General features: G+C 48.0%; 1 protein-coding gene across 1 annotated transcript; it reads left to right on the top strand.

The window, feature by feature from the left end:
* The first annotated feature begins 7,891 nt into the window (after positions 1 to 7,891).
* On the top strand, positions 7,892 to 9,034 carry GPR27 (G protein-coupled receptor 27). Its single transcript, XM_054387568.1, has one exon. It carries the CDS (start codon positions 7,892 to 7,894, stop codon positions 9,032 to 9,034), a length of 1,143 nt encoding a protein of 380 aa, XP_054243543.1.
* Positions 9,035 to 15,610: the final 6,576 nt, after the last annotated feature.

Genomic DNA, 15,610 nt, shown 5'->3' with positions numbered 1-15,610 from the left:
CAGAGTGCCAAAATAAAACAGTAACTCTGGCTTCAACCTAAGCTATAAACAGGTATAAACCAACAGCAAAGGCAATATATAAGGACAACAGAGCAGCAAAGAAACCAGCTTTCAGATTTTATCTACTCAAGTTAAAGAGATGGTATCAGAAGATAGTTCCAGCACCTCCAATAACTCTCCCTGATGATGAGATTAATGCCAAAGCTTCTCCAAGGAGAGGAACTAAAGAAAAATTAGAGAGCTGCAGACCAAATTATGTTCCTAGTTATACCTTAAAAAAATGCTGCTGGGCTAGTTACTAGGTACTATGCAAAATGGAGGGAAAATAAAATACACAATAAAGATGAAGATGCTTTGACTAGCCAAGCAGGTTTTATTTGAAGGCTATCTTCAGCATTTACTTAGAGTAGCAACTGCAGCCTGTTGCCCAGTTGCAGCAGGATTGCTTTGGATGGCAGAGACTGGAGAAGAGCAAGGGCTGGATTCATACTAAGGCAATAAAATCCTGCTTTGAAGATGAATTTTCAGTTGTGCATTTAGCTCTTTCTTTTCTTTTTTTTTTCCTTCCAATTAATTTCTAGACAGATGTTCTTAATAGGTCTATATGGAAGCACAGAAAGGATAGCAATGGAAAGAAGTTGTTTCATAATCCAAACAGCCACTTCTTGTTCTGAAGCTGCCCACGCTGAATTTGCTGCTGGGTGCCAAAGGCCATTTCACCATGATGAGGATGTTGGATCCATCCTGTGCTGATGAGATAGCAGTTTGCAAGGGATGAAGTCAGTCATGCAGGGAGACATGACAACACCATGTGTAAAGCCTGTGGTTGCCTGTTTGTCCTGCAACCAAATTTTATCTCAGCCTGTGGAGGTGGCTGCAGTACACACATATATGCACATAATTAGGAATACACTTATTTATTTGCAGGATGTTATAAACCCTCCTGCTAACGAACTTGGGGCCTGAGAATAACAACAGTGGCAGAGCCCAGGACTGGCAGTGCTCCTGAAGGCAATAAGCTGCTTATTGCTGGCCTAAGGAGTTTATAGCACCCATGTATCTCCAAAAGCTCATTAGCTCCTCAGTAAGCAACTGAGACCTTAGATACACAAGCAGAACAGCAGTGACTTGAGGTTGCTAAAGCACAGATAAAGTTTCTGGGGTTGGCTAGACTGCTGCAGGCTGGCTCAACAGCCTGAAGCAATCCCTCTTACCTATAAACTGGAGAAAGCCTGATCTTGTGAAATGCTCCTTAGTATCCAGCTTTGCTAGCAGGAGAGTGTGCAGCTAAAAGTCAGCCCTGAGAAGGTACCACTGAGAGCTGGGACCAGCAGGGCATGATGTCCTGCAGCATCACTTGCCACGGCAGTGGAAGAGGCCATGTGCTCTGACATGGTCCCATGTTGTATCTGCTTCTCCCTCGCCCTGCAGTCCTCAGGTCACTCACTGCCTCCAGGGCAGAGAGGTGGGAATGCAACCCAAGCAGATGGTCTATATCCCATGAGAGAACTACAGAGAAAAGAAAGGAGGAAATGGGAAAATCTGACCCTGGGGAGGTTCCCCTGCAGATTTTAGAGGAATTTAGAGAAAAAAATTTGGTAACTTTCTTGGCAGGTTCATGGGACTGGATCCCAGCTACAAGCTCTGTAGAAAGCCATCACACCCGGGATATTTCCATCTCACTGTGGCTATTCCCTACGTCACAGGGGATCTCCTCCACAAAAGAACTGCTTCTGAAGAACAGCATGTCACCAACAATTCAGCAGGTTAAGTTTAGCAGAGACAGTGATAGAAGTGAGCAGGAAGGAGCTATTCTTCCCCTCTGCTTTTCTTCCCTCTCCGTTGAGCAAAGTCTTTAAAGGCCAGCACCCTTTGCAGAGGGCTACAGAACTTTTCACAAGTGGCGTGCATAGAGGCATTCACAGCCATGATACCTGTGTCTGGTTATTTCCAGTCAAAATAATCTCCTACTCAATTATGGAGAAGAATAGAGAAGCTCAGCCTGACTCACAATCACATGGGGGAAAAATGAGAGGAGTTGTTCAAGTTCAAAACGTTCAGCTCGCTGTGGAGGAGGATTAGTACCGCTGTGGAAGGAGGCTTTCTCTCCCCCTGAAACAGCACAGCACTAAGGGATGGAAGAGACCTGAGTCCACTTCCCTGCTGTGCCAAATATACTCCTCCGTTCTTCTCTCCTCCCTCCCCAAGAGAGCATATGAAGTATTAACCAGCTAGGAATAAGCCCTTGAAAAATGTGATAGCTAGCTGTCAGATACCTCTCTGTCACAGAGCTGCAGCTCTGTCACTGTTCTGCAGCCCTGTTGCTGCCATCAGGAAATGGGGATTCAGCAGTAACAATACTTTCACCCACTCCAGTGTCATCTGTGTATTTTGCACAGCTGTGCTAATACTTTGGTGAACAAAACCACATCCAAAATGCTTCACTAGTACTTTGCTGAGCACAGAACTGGTCTCTGCTTGGCTGTGCTCTTCCCAGCCTGGTGGAAGTAGCCAGTGCCCCATCTCTAACCTGACATCTGGATCCTTTGCAAGCAAAGAGGTAGGGTGGGGGTTCTCCAGTGTCAGTTTGAATCTGTCTCCATTGCACTGGCATGTACCATGGCTGTGCCCCAGTCACAGAAGGCAAGTGTAACCCCCTGAGCAAAGCAGTTATTTTGGTTAGGACTGTAAATTTTGCAGACTTCTCACTATGTTTTCGTGTTAGCCCATGCCCAAACATTACCTTAAAGTGTCATCTTCTGTCCTGGTATTGTCACAAAGTAGCATCATGATCCTTGTAAACACCCACAAACCTATCTCATTACCTCCTTGCACTCCCTCTTTCCTTTGCAGGGATGAGTGATAGCCACAGATAGGCCAATGCCATTTCCTGGGCTGCAGCCTTGCTGCTTGTTCACCCTCCCCCTTCTCTGGGGCTCATATCAGCTCCTGCTCCCATCTCACAGCTGGATTAAAGTTCCCTTGGCACAAGGACAGCTTTTTGTTTTGCTTATGTAGCAGCCTGGTCCTTGACTCACTCTGTTAGGTGCAAAGATAACACAAATAATGAATGTCATCCAGAGAGCTGTCTGGGAATTACAGGAAGCTGAGAGGGAGGATCCACATCTTTCTCGTATCGGCATCTGACTCAATCCTCTGTTATCCCTTTCTGCTCCAGATTGACCTTTCCATCTCCTTGATTACTAAGCCTGAAGACTCTTCCTTGCCTGAATTATCTGTGATGGCAAAATTGTTTTGGCTGACTGCTCTCACCTGTGCTGCTTCCCAATGGCATCTCAGCCATGGAGGGACTCTGAGTTTGTCCCTCAGGCATGTCCAGACATTTTCTACTCTTTCCTTTCACCAGAGGTAACACTGGTTTCTACTACAGCAGCAGCAAGGATACAGGTCATTTCTCTTTCCAGAAACATTATGCAGAGCTCCCAGACACAAGAAGACAACACCAGCAAGGACAAACAGCTAAGGCTTTGGGAAGACCCCCAGTGACTGGTGGAAAGAAGGCAAGATGCCACAGTGTTTGCTCTAAGAGTCTCTGTCTTTCCTGTTTGAGGCAGTGAGTGGAGAACATGAAGAGGCAGCCAAATCAAGTCAAGCACATTGAAAGGTCAGAGGAATCCATCTAGCCTGTGCAGCACCATTTTGTAAGCAGAGAATAGCTCTTCATTAAACTCATTTTGTGAAAGTGACTGAAGTGAATAAGAGAAATAGCTTAGCACACTCATTACAATCTCTGGAAATTACCTGTTCCCTATTAGTGCTGTGAGGGGCCTGGCTATGTCCAAATCAATATACACCCACTGCTTCCAGCCTCTATCTGGGCACTGGAGGTGGGAGCCTGGGATTTTGGTGCCATGCTGTGTCCAGGGGTATACCCATGCACAACTGTGCTCCTGCTCGGCTGGATGCCTGGCAATCATGCAGCACTGAGGGTGGAAGCTTCACTGTGGGGCTGTTGGGACAATCCTTGTGGCTCCTTTTGACTCTTAATGGTGCCAGAGGGCTGGAAATGCTCCTCAAGCAGCTCTGCAACAACAGACTGGTTACAAAATACCCCATTTCTCTTTTTCCAATCAAATATTGTAAATGTGACACTGTCCTAATGTCCAAACTAAGACTGAGCCTGGGTGAGGAACTTGGCTGAACTCGATGAGTCTGAGGCAAGGACAAAGTGAAGCACCCTGAGGTGTATGGGGGCTGGGAAAGCGAGGGCTATTCCCCTGGCAGTGAGCAGGCAGGCAGATCAGAACAAAGGCTGGGGGGGTAAGCAACAGGCAGGTCTAACCCATGCCACCCCCTTTGGGAGATGAGGAGCCTGCTTATATGAAGACTGTTAACCTCCACCTTCCCCTTCTCTTCGACAATCTTTTTGGCATCACACCTCTCAGCTGGCCCTGCAAGGAAGCTGACCCCAAATTCTTGGCTCATAACTCCTATAGAGCAGCCCCATCATGGAAGCTGGCCTGGAAAGATGGCTGAAACACTATTCCCTACCGGCTCTCCCTTTCCTACAGGTGGGAGAAAGATGAGCTAGCAATTTGCTGCTGGGCTGGCAAGGTAGCAGTGAATTACAGCAGCTCCTGAGCCAGCTCAGCTGTGCTGGCAAGTGTTCAGGGAGAGGAGAAACCTTCCCCACAGGCACGGAGGAGGGAAGCAGGTGTGCTATTCCCTTTTGCTCACTTGATGGCAAAGATCACAGAGCTAACATGGGCCATAAGGTCTCCTCTACTCCTCCAAAAAGCCACATGTCTCCAAGGACAACCAATCCTCATACTCGTGCTTGGCAAGACGCTTTGGCTGCTGGCACCCTGCCATGGGAGAGCCTTTTAACATGGTCCCGTGTCGCTCCAGGGGTAAACGAGGTACATAGCGTCCCCTGCTCCTCCAGAAAGACACCATGCCCAGTGCTGGTGCCACCAAGGAGACACTGCACACCCAGTGTCCAAGTCACTGCATGAATGTGAGAAATGCCTTGAAAATTGCACAAAGCACTGAACAACCCGTGGGCAATTCTCCATCACAGTAAAACTTCAGTGCAAATGAAAACTCAACAACTGAAAACAGCTCAGATGTACTGGGAGGAAGCAAAAAGCAACCTCAATTATCTGCCACTTATTTTTCATTCCTCCCAGGACCTCTTTCTCTCCTAACACTAGCAATAAATAACAGATCCATGAACAAATTAAGTCCTGAGAGTGATACAGATTGCCCTCAACACATCTTTGGGGCAAAGTCTGGTTTTGGTTCCATCACTGATTAAATGCCAGGTGTTCAGCAGCGCTGCTGTAGATGTCTGGTAGCATGATGAAGGTCGGTGCCTGGCCCCCACCACACGCAGTGAGACTTTTACAAACCAGCTCAAAAGCAGCTCCACTGACATCTGCTTTTGGGGCTGATGCAGATGATTTAATTGCTATCATTGCTGGAATAACGCTGAATTTACTGATGGCTTTTAATAGAACGCTCAAAAAGGATTTCAGATGCGTCCTTCATGAGGCCATGAAGGAAACTCAGTAACAGTACAGTAATTGCATTAGCATCTCCAGCGAGCCCAGAGCTGCATGGTGCTGTGTGCCTCACAAGGCACACAAAGGGGCCTTACCCTACATATACCAGGCAAAGTGGCAGAGGACAAGGATCTGCGTCACACTGGCCTACATTAATTAAGCTGCCCACTATAAACCCACACCAGCAGTACAGGTGCATCAGGAGCTCTGTGCTAGTACGCCAAAGGTATTTAACCTGCCCAGCCTTCCTTAAAGGCCCTGTGGAAGTGAGCCTGGGAGCTGGTAAAGCCCCTGCACAATGCAGAAACTCTAAAAATATCCAGGTGGGTCAGGGACATTTTGCCATCTCCTCTCTCATTTTGCCACCTTAGGAATATCAATCAGACCCCAAATGCTAGGCTCTGACTTGCAAAGGCACCTTCTTCCTGATGTTCATGCTGAAATGTCTGCCACATGAGCTTACTGCAAACAAGCAAACCTCCCTTGCCCAGCAAGGGACCATGTGCCTGGGTACTCTGCTGCAACAGGTGCTACTGGACTTGCCTTTGCTGTGTGCAGAGAGATAAATGGCTATTTAGAGACTCACAGAACCATGGAATCATTTAGGTTGGAAAAGAACTTTAAGATCAGGTCAACCATTAACTCAGCACAGCCAAGTCTGCTGCTAAACCATGTCCCTCAGCCCCACATGTACCTGTCTTTTAAATACCTCCCAGAATGGTGATTCTACCACTTCCCTGGGCAGCTTATTCAAGGCCTGACAACCCTTTCAGTGAAGAAAATTTTCCTAATGATCAACCTAAACCTGGCACAAACTGAGGCTGCTTCCTTTCGTCCTATTGCTTGTTACTTGGAAGAAGAGACCAACACCCACCTGGCTCCAACCTCCTTTCAGGATGTTGTAGAAAGCAAGGTTTCCTCCAAGCCTGTCTTTCTCCAAGCTAAACAGCCCTCAGCCACCCCTCAGAAGTCTTGTGCTCTATACCCTTCATCAGCTTTGTTGCCTTTGTTTGGACACTCTCCACCACCTCAGCATTATTCTTGTAGTGAGGGGCCCAAAGGTGTAGCGTCACTAGTACTAAGTACAGGGTCACAATCACTACCCTAGTTCTGCTGGCCACACCATTCCTGATCCTGGCCAAAATGCTGTTGGCCTTCTTGGCCACCTAGGCACATACTGGCTCACATGCAGCCGACTGTTGACCAACACCCCCAGAGCACTTTTTGCTGGGCAGCTTTCCAGCCACTCTTCCCCACACCTGAAGTATTACATTAGGCTGTTGTGACTCAGCCGCAGGACCCAGAGCACAATTTAGTACGGATAAAACTTGCCATATGAATGTGACACAGATCTATCAGTAATGTATATCCATACATATATTGGATTGATACATATATCAATAGGTGTGTATATGGGTGTGTACACACCTGTGTCACACACACATACCTTGGCTCCATAAGCTATAAATGGCTTCACTGCTCTGCCTCCAGAAGAAGATGTAGAAGGTCTTCAAGGCCATACAACAGCAATGGCCAGATACCCCATCCCACTGCATCCCACCCCACCTGGCAGCGAGATGGCAGCAGCAGCCGGACATCCCATCCCATCCCATCCCATCCCGCTGCGCCGCAGGGAGCATCTAGCCCCACCTCGGCACCCCCTCCCCGCCGCTACGCCCCCCGCACTGCTCCGCCCCGTTGCCACGGCAGGAGAAGGGCGGGGGCCGAAGGGACCCGCGGCTGCGGGCGGCTCCGCTCCCAGCCCCGCTGCGACAGCGGGACCTCCGCGCCGCTCCGCGCCGCTGCGCGGGTGACTCAGCCCCGCGCTCCGCAGGGGCCGGGCTGCGCAGAGAGCGGGGGCGGAGGCAGAGCGGGGGGGAGAGGAGGAGAAGGAGGGAAGGGAAGGGAAGAAGAAGGGAGGGGGATTTACCCCATTGTCCTCGGCGGGAGCTGGGCAGAGCCGCTGCCGCTGTGCGCAGGCTCGGCCGGCCCCCTTGCCCGGCGCGGAGGAGCAGCTCGCCGGCGGTAAGGGGGTGGGTGGCTGTCCCCGTCCCCCCCTTCCCCAGCGCATCCCCCATCCCCATGGGGCGGCGGCGGCGCCGGGCGCGGCCGTAGTGCGGCCGCGGGGCGGGGGGAGCCGCATGGCCCGTGGGGAGCGCGGCGGCAGCGCCCCGCGGCGCCGGAGCGGCCGGGGCGGCGGCGGAGGCGGAGGGGAGAGAACGGCGGAATCGGCGGGCATGGGGGCTCCGGGCGGCCCGGCCCTCGGCCCCGGCGTGCTGCCGCGGCGCTGAGACCCCGGCCCTGCGTGCGTGGTGCTGCTGAGGAGGAGGGAGTGGAGGAGGAGGAGGAGGAGGAGAAAGGACCCGATGGCGAACAGCAGCGAACTGGGGAGCAGCAGCAGCCCGCACCTGCCCAGCGCCGGCGGCCTGCTGAGCGCCTCTGGGCTGAAGCTGGCCACCCTGGGCTTGATCCTCTGCGTGAGCTTGGCTGGCAACGTGCTCTTCGCCTGGCTCATCCTGAAGGACCGGCACCTGCACCGCGCCCCGTACTACCTGCTGCTGGACCTCTGCCTGGCCGACGGGCTGCGCTCGCTAGCCTGCTTCCCCTTTGTCATGCTGTCGGTGCGCAGCGGGGCTGCCTGGCCCCACGGGCCCCTCAGCTGCAAGGTGCTGGCCTTCCTGGCCGTGCTCTTCTGCTTTCACGCTGCCTTCCTGCTCTTCTGTGTGGGGGTGACGCGCTATATGGCCATTGCCCATCACCGTTTTTATGCCAAGCGCATGACGGGCTGGACCTGCCTGGCTGTGGTGTGCATGGTGTGGACCCTCTCCATGGCCATGGCCTTTCCCCCCGTCTTTGACGTGGGCACCTACAAGTTCATCCGGGAGGAGGAGCAGTGCATCTTCGAGCACCGCTATGTCAAGGCCAACGACACACTGGGCTTCATGCTCATGCTGGCGGCTGTCATCGCAGCCACCCACCTGGTCTACATCAAACTGCTCTTCTTCATTCATGGCCACCGCAAGATGAAGCCAGCCCAGCTGGTACCTGCCATCAGCCAGAACTGGACTTTCCACGGGCCAGGAGCCACCGGCCAAGCAGCTGCGAACTGGACGGCTGGCTTTGGAAGGGGGCCCACACCACCCACCCTTGTGGGCATAAGACAGGCCACCCACAGCCAGATCAAGAGGCTGCTGGTGCTGGAGGAGTTTAAGATGGAGAAAAGGCTCTGCAAGATGTTCTACATGATCACCTTGCTCTTCCTGCTTCTGTGGTCCCCCTACATTGTGGCCTGCTACTTGCGGGTCTTCATTAAGGCCAGCTCCATCCCTCAAGTCTACCTGACCACCTCTGTCTGGATGACATTTGCCCAAGCAGGGGTCAACCCCATCCTCTGCTTCATCTTCAACAAGGAGCTCAGGGTCTGTCTCCGAGCCCACTTCCCATGCTGCCAAAGCATCCAGAGCACCCAGGGCACCATCCTTTGCGATCTCAAGAGCTTTGGGATGTAGGGGGACTTTTCTCTTTCTTAAAAAAGAAAGATGGATATAATTTTCCATGTTTCTGCATATGATCTCAAGAGAGTGTGACCTGTGGGGGACATACTAAACCACCACCCAGCACCCAAACCTTAGGCTGTAAGAAGCTATTTTATTTATTTTTCTATATTTTGCGTATGCTCTCTTCAGAACATAAAAGGTTGCTGTCTATGGGAACAGGTACTTGAGCAGAACACTCCTAGACCTTAGGCAGTACGAAGCTGTTTGTGATTGTGTGGTTTTTAAAAACAACAACAAAAAACAGGGCTCCAAGTTTCTGGTCTTGCTTCTAATGTTTCTAGACCTGATTCCAACAGATACGGATTAAGGCCATGACATCTTTTTTTGTTTCCCTATTCCTGTCTGTTTTGATAAAGGCTTAACAATTTTACTCATGTAATATTTGATAAGGGCCAAGACAATTTTATACTAAAGTTATTTTTGATGACCTCAAGAGGTGTTGTTTTGTTATTATTTGATTTTAAATGAAGAACAAGAAGAGGACATTCCTAATGTGGTCAGAAGTCAGTTTTTGGTGGGAGCTGTTGGGTTCATTCATTCTCCAATGGTTTTGAGTATTTGAAGCAGTTACTTATAACTTTTGCTTGACATGCAAACAGTGTAGAACTAATTTCAATTTTTCTTGTTGCACTATTCATTTGGTAATATTTCAGAACTATTTGTGAAACGTGATTTTAAAAATATCAACTTTAAAAATAATCAACTATAGCAGTTTTTAAAACCTAGATTGAAATTCATATTTTACTGCCTTTATAGGAAGTTATCTACAAACCTGGGTAATACTTGTACATTTTGACTGTTTTCTTTAATAAAATATTGAAAACCTTTACTGTATGTAATTGTTTCAGAATGGCAGCATTCTGCTTTGCTGACCAATAACTTGTGTATGTGGAAGGTTGTATGTCTTGTGTCTGAGTAGATTTCACAGCCGAGGTTATTATGGACAAGCACAATCCGTTTGCTGTTAGATCTCAATTGAGGTGTTTATACCAATAAAGGTGACTAAAGCCATTCTTAAGAAGACTTAAGTTCATGATGGGCAACAGGTTTAACTAGCACAATTCTTTGTGTCTACTGAAACCAGATTTCTGGTTTAGCTGATGGCTGCTCGGCTAATGATAGAACAAAAACCCCCAAAAGTGTGTAATTGTGGATTGCTAATTTTAGTTGGCAAAGCAGTTTTTTAACATGGTGGCTTGGTTAATATTGTACTCATTTCCAAACTATGTTCTTAATGGGTAGTTTACATTGATTAAGCATGCCATTTTAACCTGCTTTATTCTTCTACAAAAACTTCTCTGGAAGTATTTTAACCAGTAGGTTGCTGGTAGGATCCTGACATCTCAGAGGAGCTGGCGCTGATGTGCTCCTCTCTGATGTCTCATGTAACGTTTAAGAAACATCAGTTGTGGCAGTGCTGGAGCAGGTTGCACACAAAACAACAGGAGATAAGCTTGGTTTCCATGAAGAAATCTGCATCTGTGCTAAGACTATTTCCATAGAAAGTAGTCCAAAGTTGTTAGAAATCACCTGAGAAATAGTTGTCCTGATTGTGAAGTGAGCACAGAGACATGTGCCAGATCAGAAGGTGAGGTGGCAGCTTCAGATTTAGTCAGGGAATTAAATGAGGTGGGGCTTATGGTTTTGTTTTGTTGTTTTTTTTTTTTTTTTTTTACTGCTTTCCACCCCCAATTCAGATTTGAGCACCAGAGGGGCAGCATTTCATGGAGTGCATAAAGAGAAGTTTGTAGTTTGAGCTTTTGGTGTAGTTGTGGAGAAGGTAGGAGGAAGGTGGAGCTGTTCTGGTACTGCCAGAGCTGGGCAAAGAGATGTGGCAGTGGATGAGGTATCTAGAAAATAAAGAGACAATGTATCATTTCCAAATCTGTTTCCTTCCGGGTACAAAAGGAAAGAGATCAAGACCTTCAGATCACAACAGAAGTTGGTTATTTGTGCTAATTGCATTTTCATCCTGGAATATCAGGTCATAGCTTAGTGACTCTTGGAGAGCAAAGGCAAAAAGCTGTGTTATGAAGATGTAGGGGCAAGGCATTGACGCAGTGCTGGGAATTCTCTTCCAAGTATACCTGTAGGCCTGTTTCACTGTGAGGTCTGAATTTCAGCAGGGTTCCAACTTTTTGCAGAATCATGTTTCCTTAGAACTTATAAAGCTTCCTATCTAGGAGCCTAGAACTGTGATCTTGCCTTCTTGTTTTTCCTGATCCTGCTGCTACCCAAGCCAATGTTTTCTTTCTCTTACTCTGTTAAAAAAATGCCTGATATTTTGGCATCCTGTCTCCCTTCCAGGCTATAAGTAGTATGGTTATGATTCTATTTAAACCACAGAGATGGGAGAATAGTTATTTTAAAACCTCCTGAAAAGCTGCAAGGACCAGCTTTTTCATTTTTAGAATTAAGCATAAGTTGTGTAGTCAATCCTGTATGCGGGGGAAGAAAAACTCACCTTTGGGTGACCTGATGGTTTTATTTAGCTCATCAAGCCATGCTGCTGAACCGAATGCCAGTCTCTGTGTATAGAATTATAGAACATTTTGGGTTAGAAGGGACCTTTAAAGGTCATCTAGTCCAACCCTTAGGCATTCCCCATCTCAGCAATGCTCTCGCTAGATGGATGAGTCCTGTTCTTACCCACTGAATATAAGGGATGCTTTGCTATTGCCCATGAGTGGCAACTAGACCTGGCCTTGATTCAACAAAAGGATGCAAAATGTTTAAAAATAACATCTATACACTGTGCCACTGTGCCATTTGCTTGCATGTAGCTTCCGGGGATGTCTCAGGACTTCTGATGTTCTCTGAGGGCAAAATCAGCTCTGCTTGAAGTCAAGTTTTTATTTTAGATACTTGCATTATCAGGCAGATTATGATCCTGACAACACAAGTACCAAAGAGATGGACCTCAGTAGCTTTATTTCAAGGTTTAGATGGGGATTGTACAGATAATAGAAAATATAAAACTAAGTATCAAGGACAGACACATGGCAAAAAATGAACCAGTATTTGGTGGCGGCACACCAGCAAACACCACTTTGCAAGTCTACCCAGCTGGCTGAGAGTGCACCAAGAAATTACGAAAACCCAGAACAGGCTGGAAAGGCACCAAAGGATAAATATTCCTTCTGAAATCTGAGAAAATATAGGAAAGTTAGAAAAAGAAAATCTCATTTCCAAAGCACAGCATTAATGTGCTCTCAGAGTATCCTTTAGCCTGTGTATGGGGAAAGTGGGTCACAGAGATTAAATGCTTTGGCCAGTATCAGATCTGGATAACAAAATGAGGGAAATAACCTTAGGGAGGATGGGCTGAGCACAGGAAGCCATCATTGACGGTGTTGGGATCTGTGAGGTAAGGCTGTAAGCCCCCATACCCCCAGCTGCCTATCTAAAGCCCAGAATGTTTCTGGTCTTATCAGTGCTAATGGTTGAGACTCAGGGAGAGCTAGGTATCAATATTTATTTCCCATGTTCGTGTGAGAAGCTGTTGTAGCTTTTGTGCAGGTTCTAGGCTCACTAGTGAAAACTCAGGTGGCCTGAACCCCTCTCCCCACACCACTGACCAAAAGGAAAAGTACTTAGAGGGTTTGGTGAGCTACATGGCAGCAGGGCTCTCCCAGCTCTTCCATCTACCTATACTTGACAAGAATACAGATCTAGTCCTCTCCATACCCCTCCAGACAGATGTAGGATAGTTTTCCATAGTCTGGGCAACACAAGTGCTGAGTATCACAGGAAATACCAACATCATCTCCCTGGGAGATTCTCTGCAGTCCAGCTCAGAGATTCCAGCATGCTTGCTTTTGCATACTTGTGGTGAGTTGGAGTTGCACTGAGAGCTGCTTTGGAAAAATCTTGATGGCTGCTGGCATCTTCACTTACTCACCAGGTATTTAACATGTTCCTCGTAAATGTTCGCAGTCCCAAATCTTGAAGCTGGTGAAAGTTTTTAGAATAAGCTGAAATGTCAGATAAGCATGAAAAATGACACTGGCCTGACATCTCAGCAAATAGTAGCTTGGTGGTCTCTGATTTACAGCACTCAGTGCTTGCAATCCTGTGGGGTGCTTCTAGCTCTGCTGTTAGATTTGGAGTGAGTTTGCTAGGAAAGGGGCTGAAATAATTGGCCCCAGCCAAATTATCTTGTTGGGTCAAGGTCTCCTTCAACACTTGTGCTGGAGGTGGAGAATGAGCAAAGGCCACAGGCTGTCATTATTTGTTTTTCCAGTATCAGGTCTCCACCAGGGGACAAAGCTGCCTCCCAGAAGAGTGTGAAGCCAGTAGCCTAGAGGAAAAGGGCAGGATTTGGCTTAGTCTGATGATAGCAACAATTCTTTCCTGGGGCTCTACCTGGATGTGATACAGCTACACCTCCAGAAGGCTGCTCTACCATATGCTGTGGGACTGCCCTGGGACATGTGCTGAGCTCAGAGGAGAGCAAAGATGGCATTTTCCCTCCCTTCCCAGCAAAGGACATGTGGGGTTTGGCTGGTCCTGTGCCGCTCGCCCCACACAGTTAAGCACAGCCATCCTGTTCCTTTGTAGCACCTGCACTTGCTCAGAGTTACCAACAAACCACCTCCAGAGAAGCAGCTCTGGACAGAGTAACAGACACACATTTGCCAGAATGTGATGTTAAGGGACTTCATTAACTTAGGCTTACGTTAGATGATTCTGGCAGTATTAGAATACCCCAGAAAGCTTATTGAATAGTTATGCTGCACATAAAAAAAATTATTAGAAACCTGGCAGGGGGGCTGTTTTCTAATAGAAGTCCCCTAATTTTAGCACAGCTTCCTCTGTGGTTGCTCAAAAATCCACACAAGCTACAATTAACGCTATCATGTACAAACCAGGAAGCATCTCCCATGCTATGGTGTTCTTAAGCTTCAGAATATCAGAAAGTGTAGGGCATCTCAAGGAAATAGAGCCATCAGAGAAGGACCATCAGTGAAGATGGTCTCTTAAAAGCCAGTACAGAGCCATGGTGGGCTGCAGCTGTGCCGATGGAAGTTTTGTCCTAAACCTCCTTTTATGGTGGTGACCTCTGATGCCATGTCATTCATGAAAGCCCTTGTGTGGGGTAAATCCTTACTCATCCATGGGTTGTACAACTGGTGAGCAAGAGCTGACTTTCCAACAGGCCTGACGTCTGCAGTGCTGTGACTTTGCCTAGAGCTGATGTTGCTGAGCATCCTTGAGCCTATTTTCACTTGGTACCAGCCATTAACTGCCCCACACCTTGGCACTTTAGCTAAAAAATGATTAATTATTCTTATTCACCTTTGTCAAGCACAGAACTACTGATGGCAAGAGCAGGACATTATCATGGGTGAACAATCACTGACTGCATCAGCTTTCATCACTTAACTTTAAAGCCTTTAATGCAAGCTGTTGCATTTCTGTATTTCTATTCATGTTTAATGACCTCAGTACTTGCACTCTCTGTCTTTGATCTTGTGAGTCACGCTTGGTTGTGCTGGGGATGTATTTATTGGAAAGCCACTTTCTTCAGTGCCACATTTTTCACCTCTACTGTGACCAGGTTGATAGCGCAAAGCACTTTGTGTAGGAGCCTTTCAAGATCAAAGCCAGTCTTGCAAGGGCACAGGGGAGCTGTGAAGTCCCAGTTAATTTTAGGCAGCCATCGCAGTGCTAATAGAGAAGACAGAAATCAAGAGATGGCCTGGTGAAGAGCAAGCCCAATCCTGAGGTTTTTGAGTGTTGTTTACTGTTATGTCATTAAATAAAACCCAAACCCCTGTGTTTGTGTGAGGATGATTAACCATTGGAACAAATCATCCAGGGGAAAAAAAATGGATCCTCCATCTGTGAGCCATGCAGCGTGAGCCTGCACGTCTGCCCACGGCTCACCTGCCTGGGAGCCTGCTGCCTGCCCAGCCACGGCCCCTGCGCCAGGGTCTGGGGCTTGGTCCAAGCACACAAGGACAAAAAGCAACCAGAAACGTCAGTAAACAGTACCAGGACCTTATCTGTCTGGTAGTGATTCACTCCTTTTGCTAACTGTTTTTACAACACTCATTTTATCAGAGCATATAAATACCAGCCCTTGCTTCTTGCAGAAATTTGAGCAGAGGTGGAGCTGAAGTGGCTTTGTCATTACAAAAAAATAATGCAGAGGGAAACACAGGAAGCTTCAGAAGGAAGGGCTGAAGGCTGGGTGCTTTCTGACAGCGAAAGAGGAATGATTTAGTGGAATATTTCCTCACTCCATCAAACCACTCAATCTGTCCCCATCTGTCACTGACTGCTTGCAGGAGAGTGATGGAAGAGAAACTGTTGAGTGGCTTGAAAGTCGAGTAAATCATCTGGGCTTTTTTCCTTTGCCTTTTCCTCCCTCATTAGGCCCTGCACACTCACACCACACAGCAGGTTCCCCAGCGTGCTGCACTGAGGGCAAAGGAGGAGAGGGGATGTTCTCCTGGGTGCTGTAGGGCTGCAGTGGACTCAGGGCAGAGGGGCCAGCTCTGGATGCCCACAGTTTTCACCCTT

This window comes from Indicator indicator, chromosome 15 (assembly GCF_027791375.1).
Source record: "Indicator indicator isolate 239-I01 chromosome 15, UM_Iind_1.1, whole genome shotgun sequence".
In the NCBI taxonomy this organism is placed as follows: domain Eukaryota; kingdom Metazoa; phylum Chordata; class Aves; order Piciformes; family Indicatoridae; genus Indicator; species Indicator indicator.
The sequence above is the reverse complement of the archived record's forward strand: the minus strand, read 5'-3'. Positions and strand labels throughout refer to the sequence as shown.

Excerpts from the sequence above, each read along its gene's own strand:
- GPR27 (XM_054387568.1), top strand. The coding sequence starts at position 7,892 with ATGGCGAACAGCAGCGAACTGGGGAGCAGCAGCAGCCCGCACCTGCCC.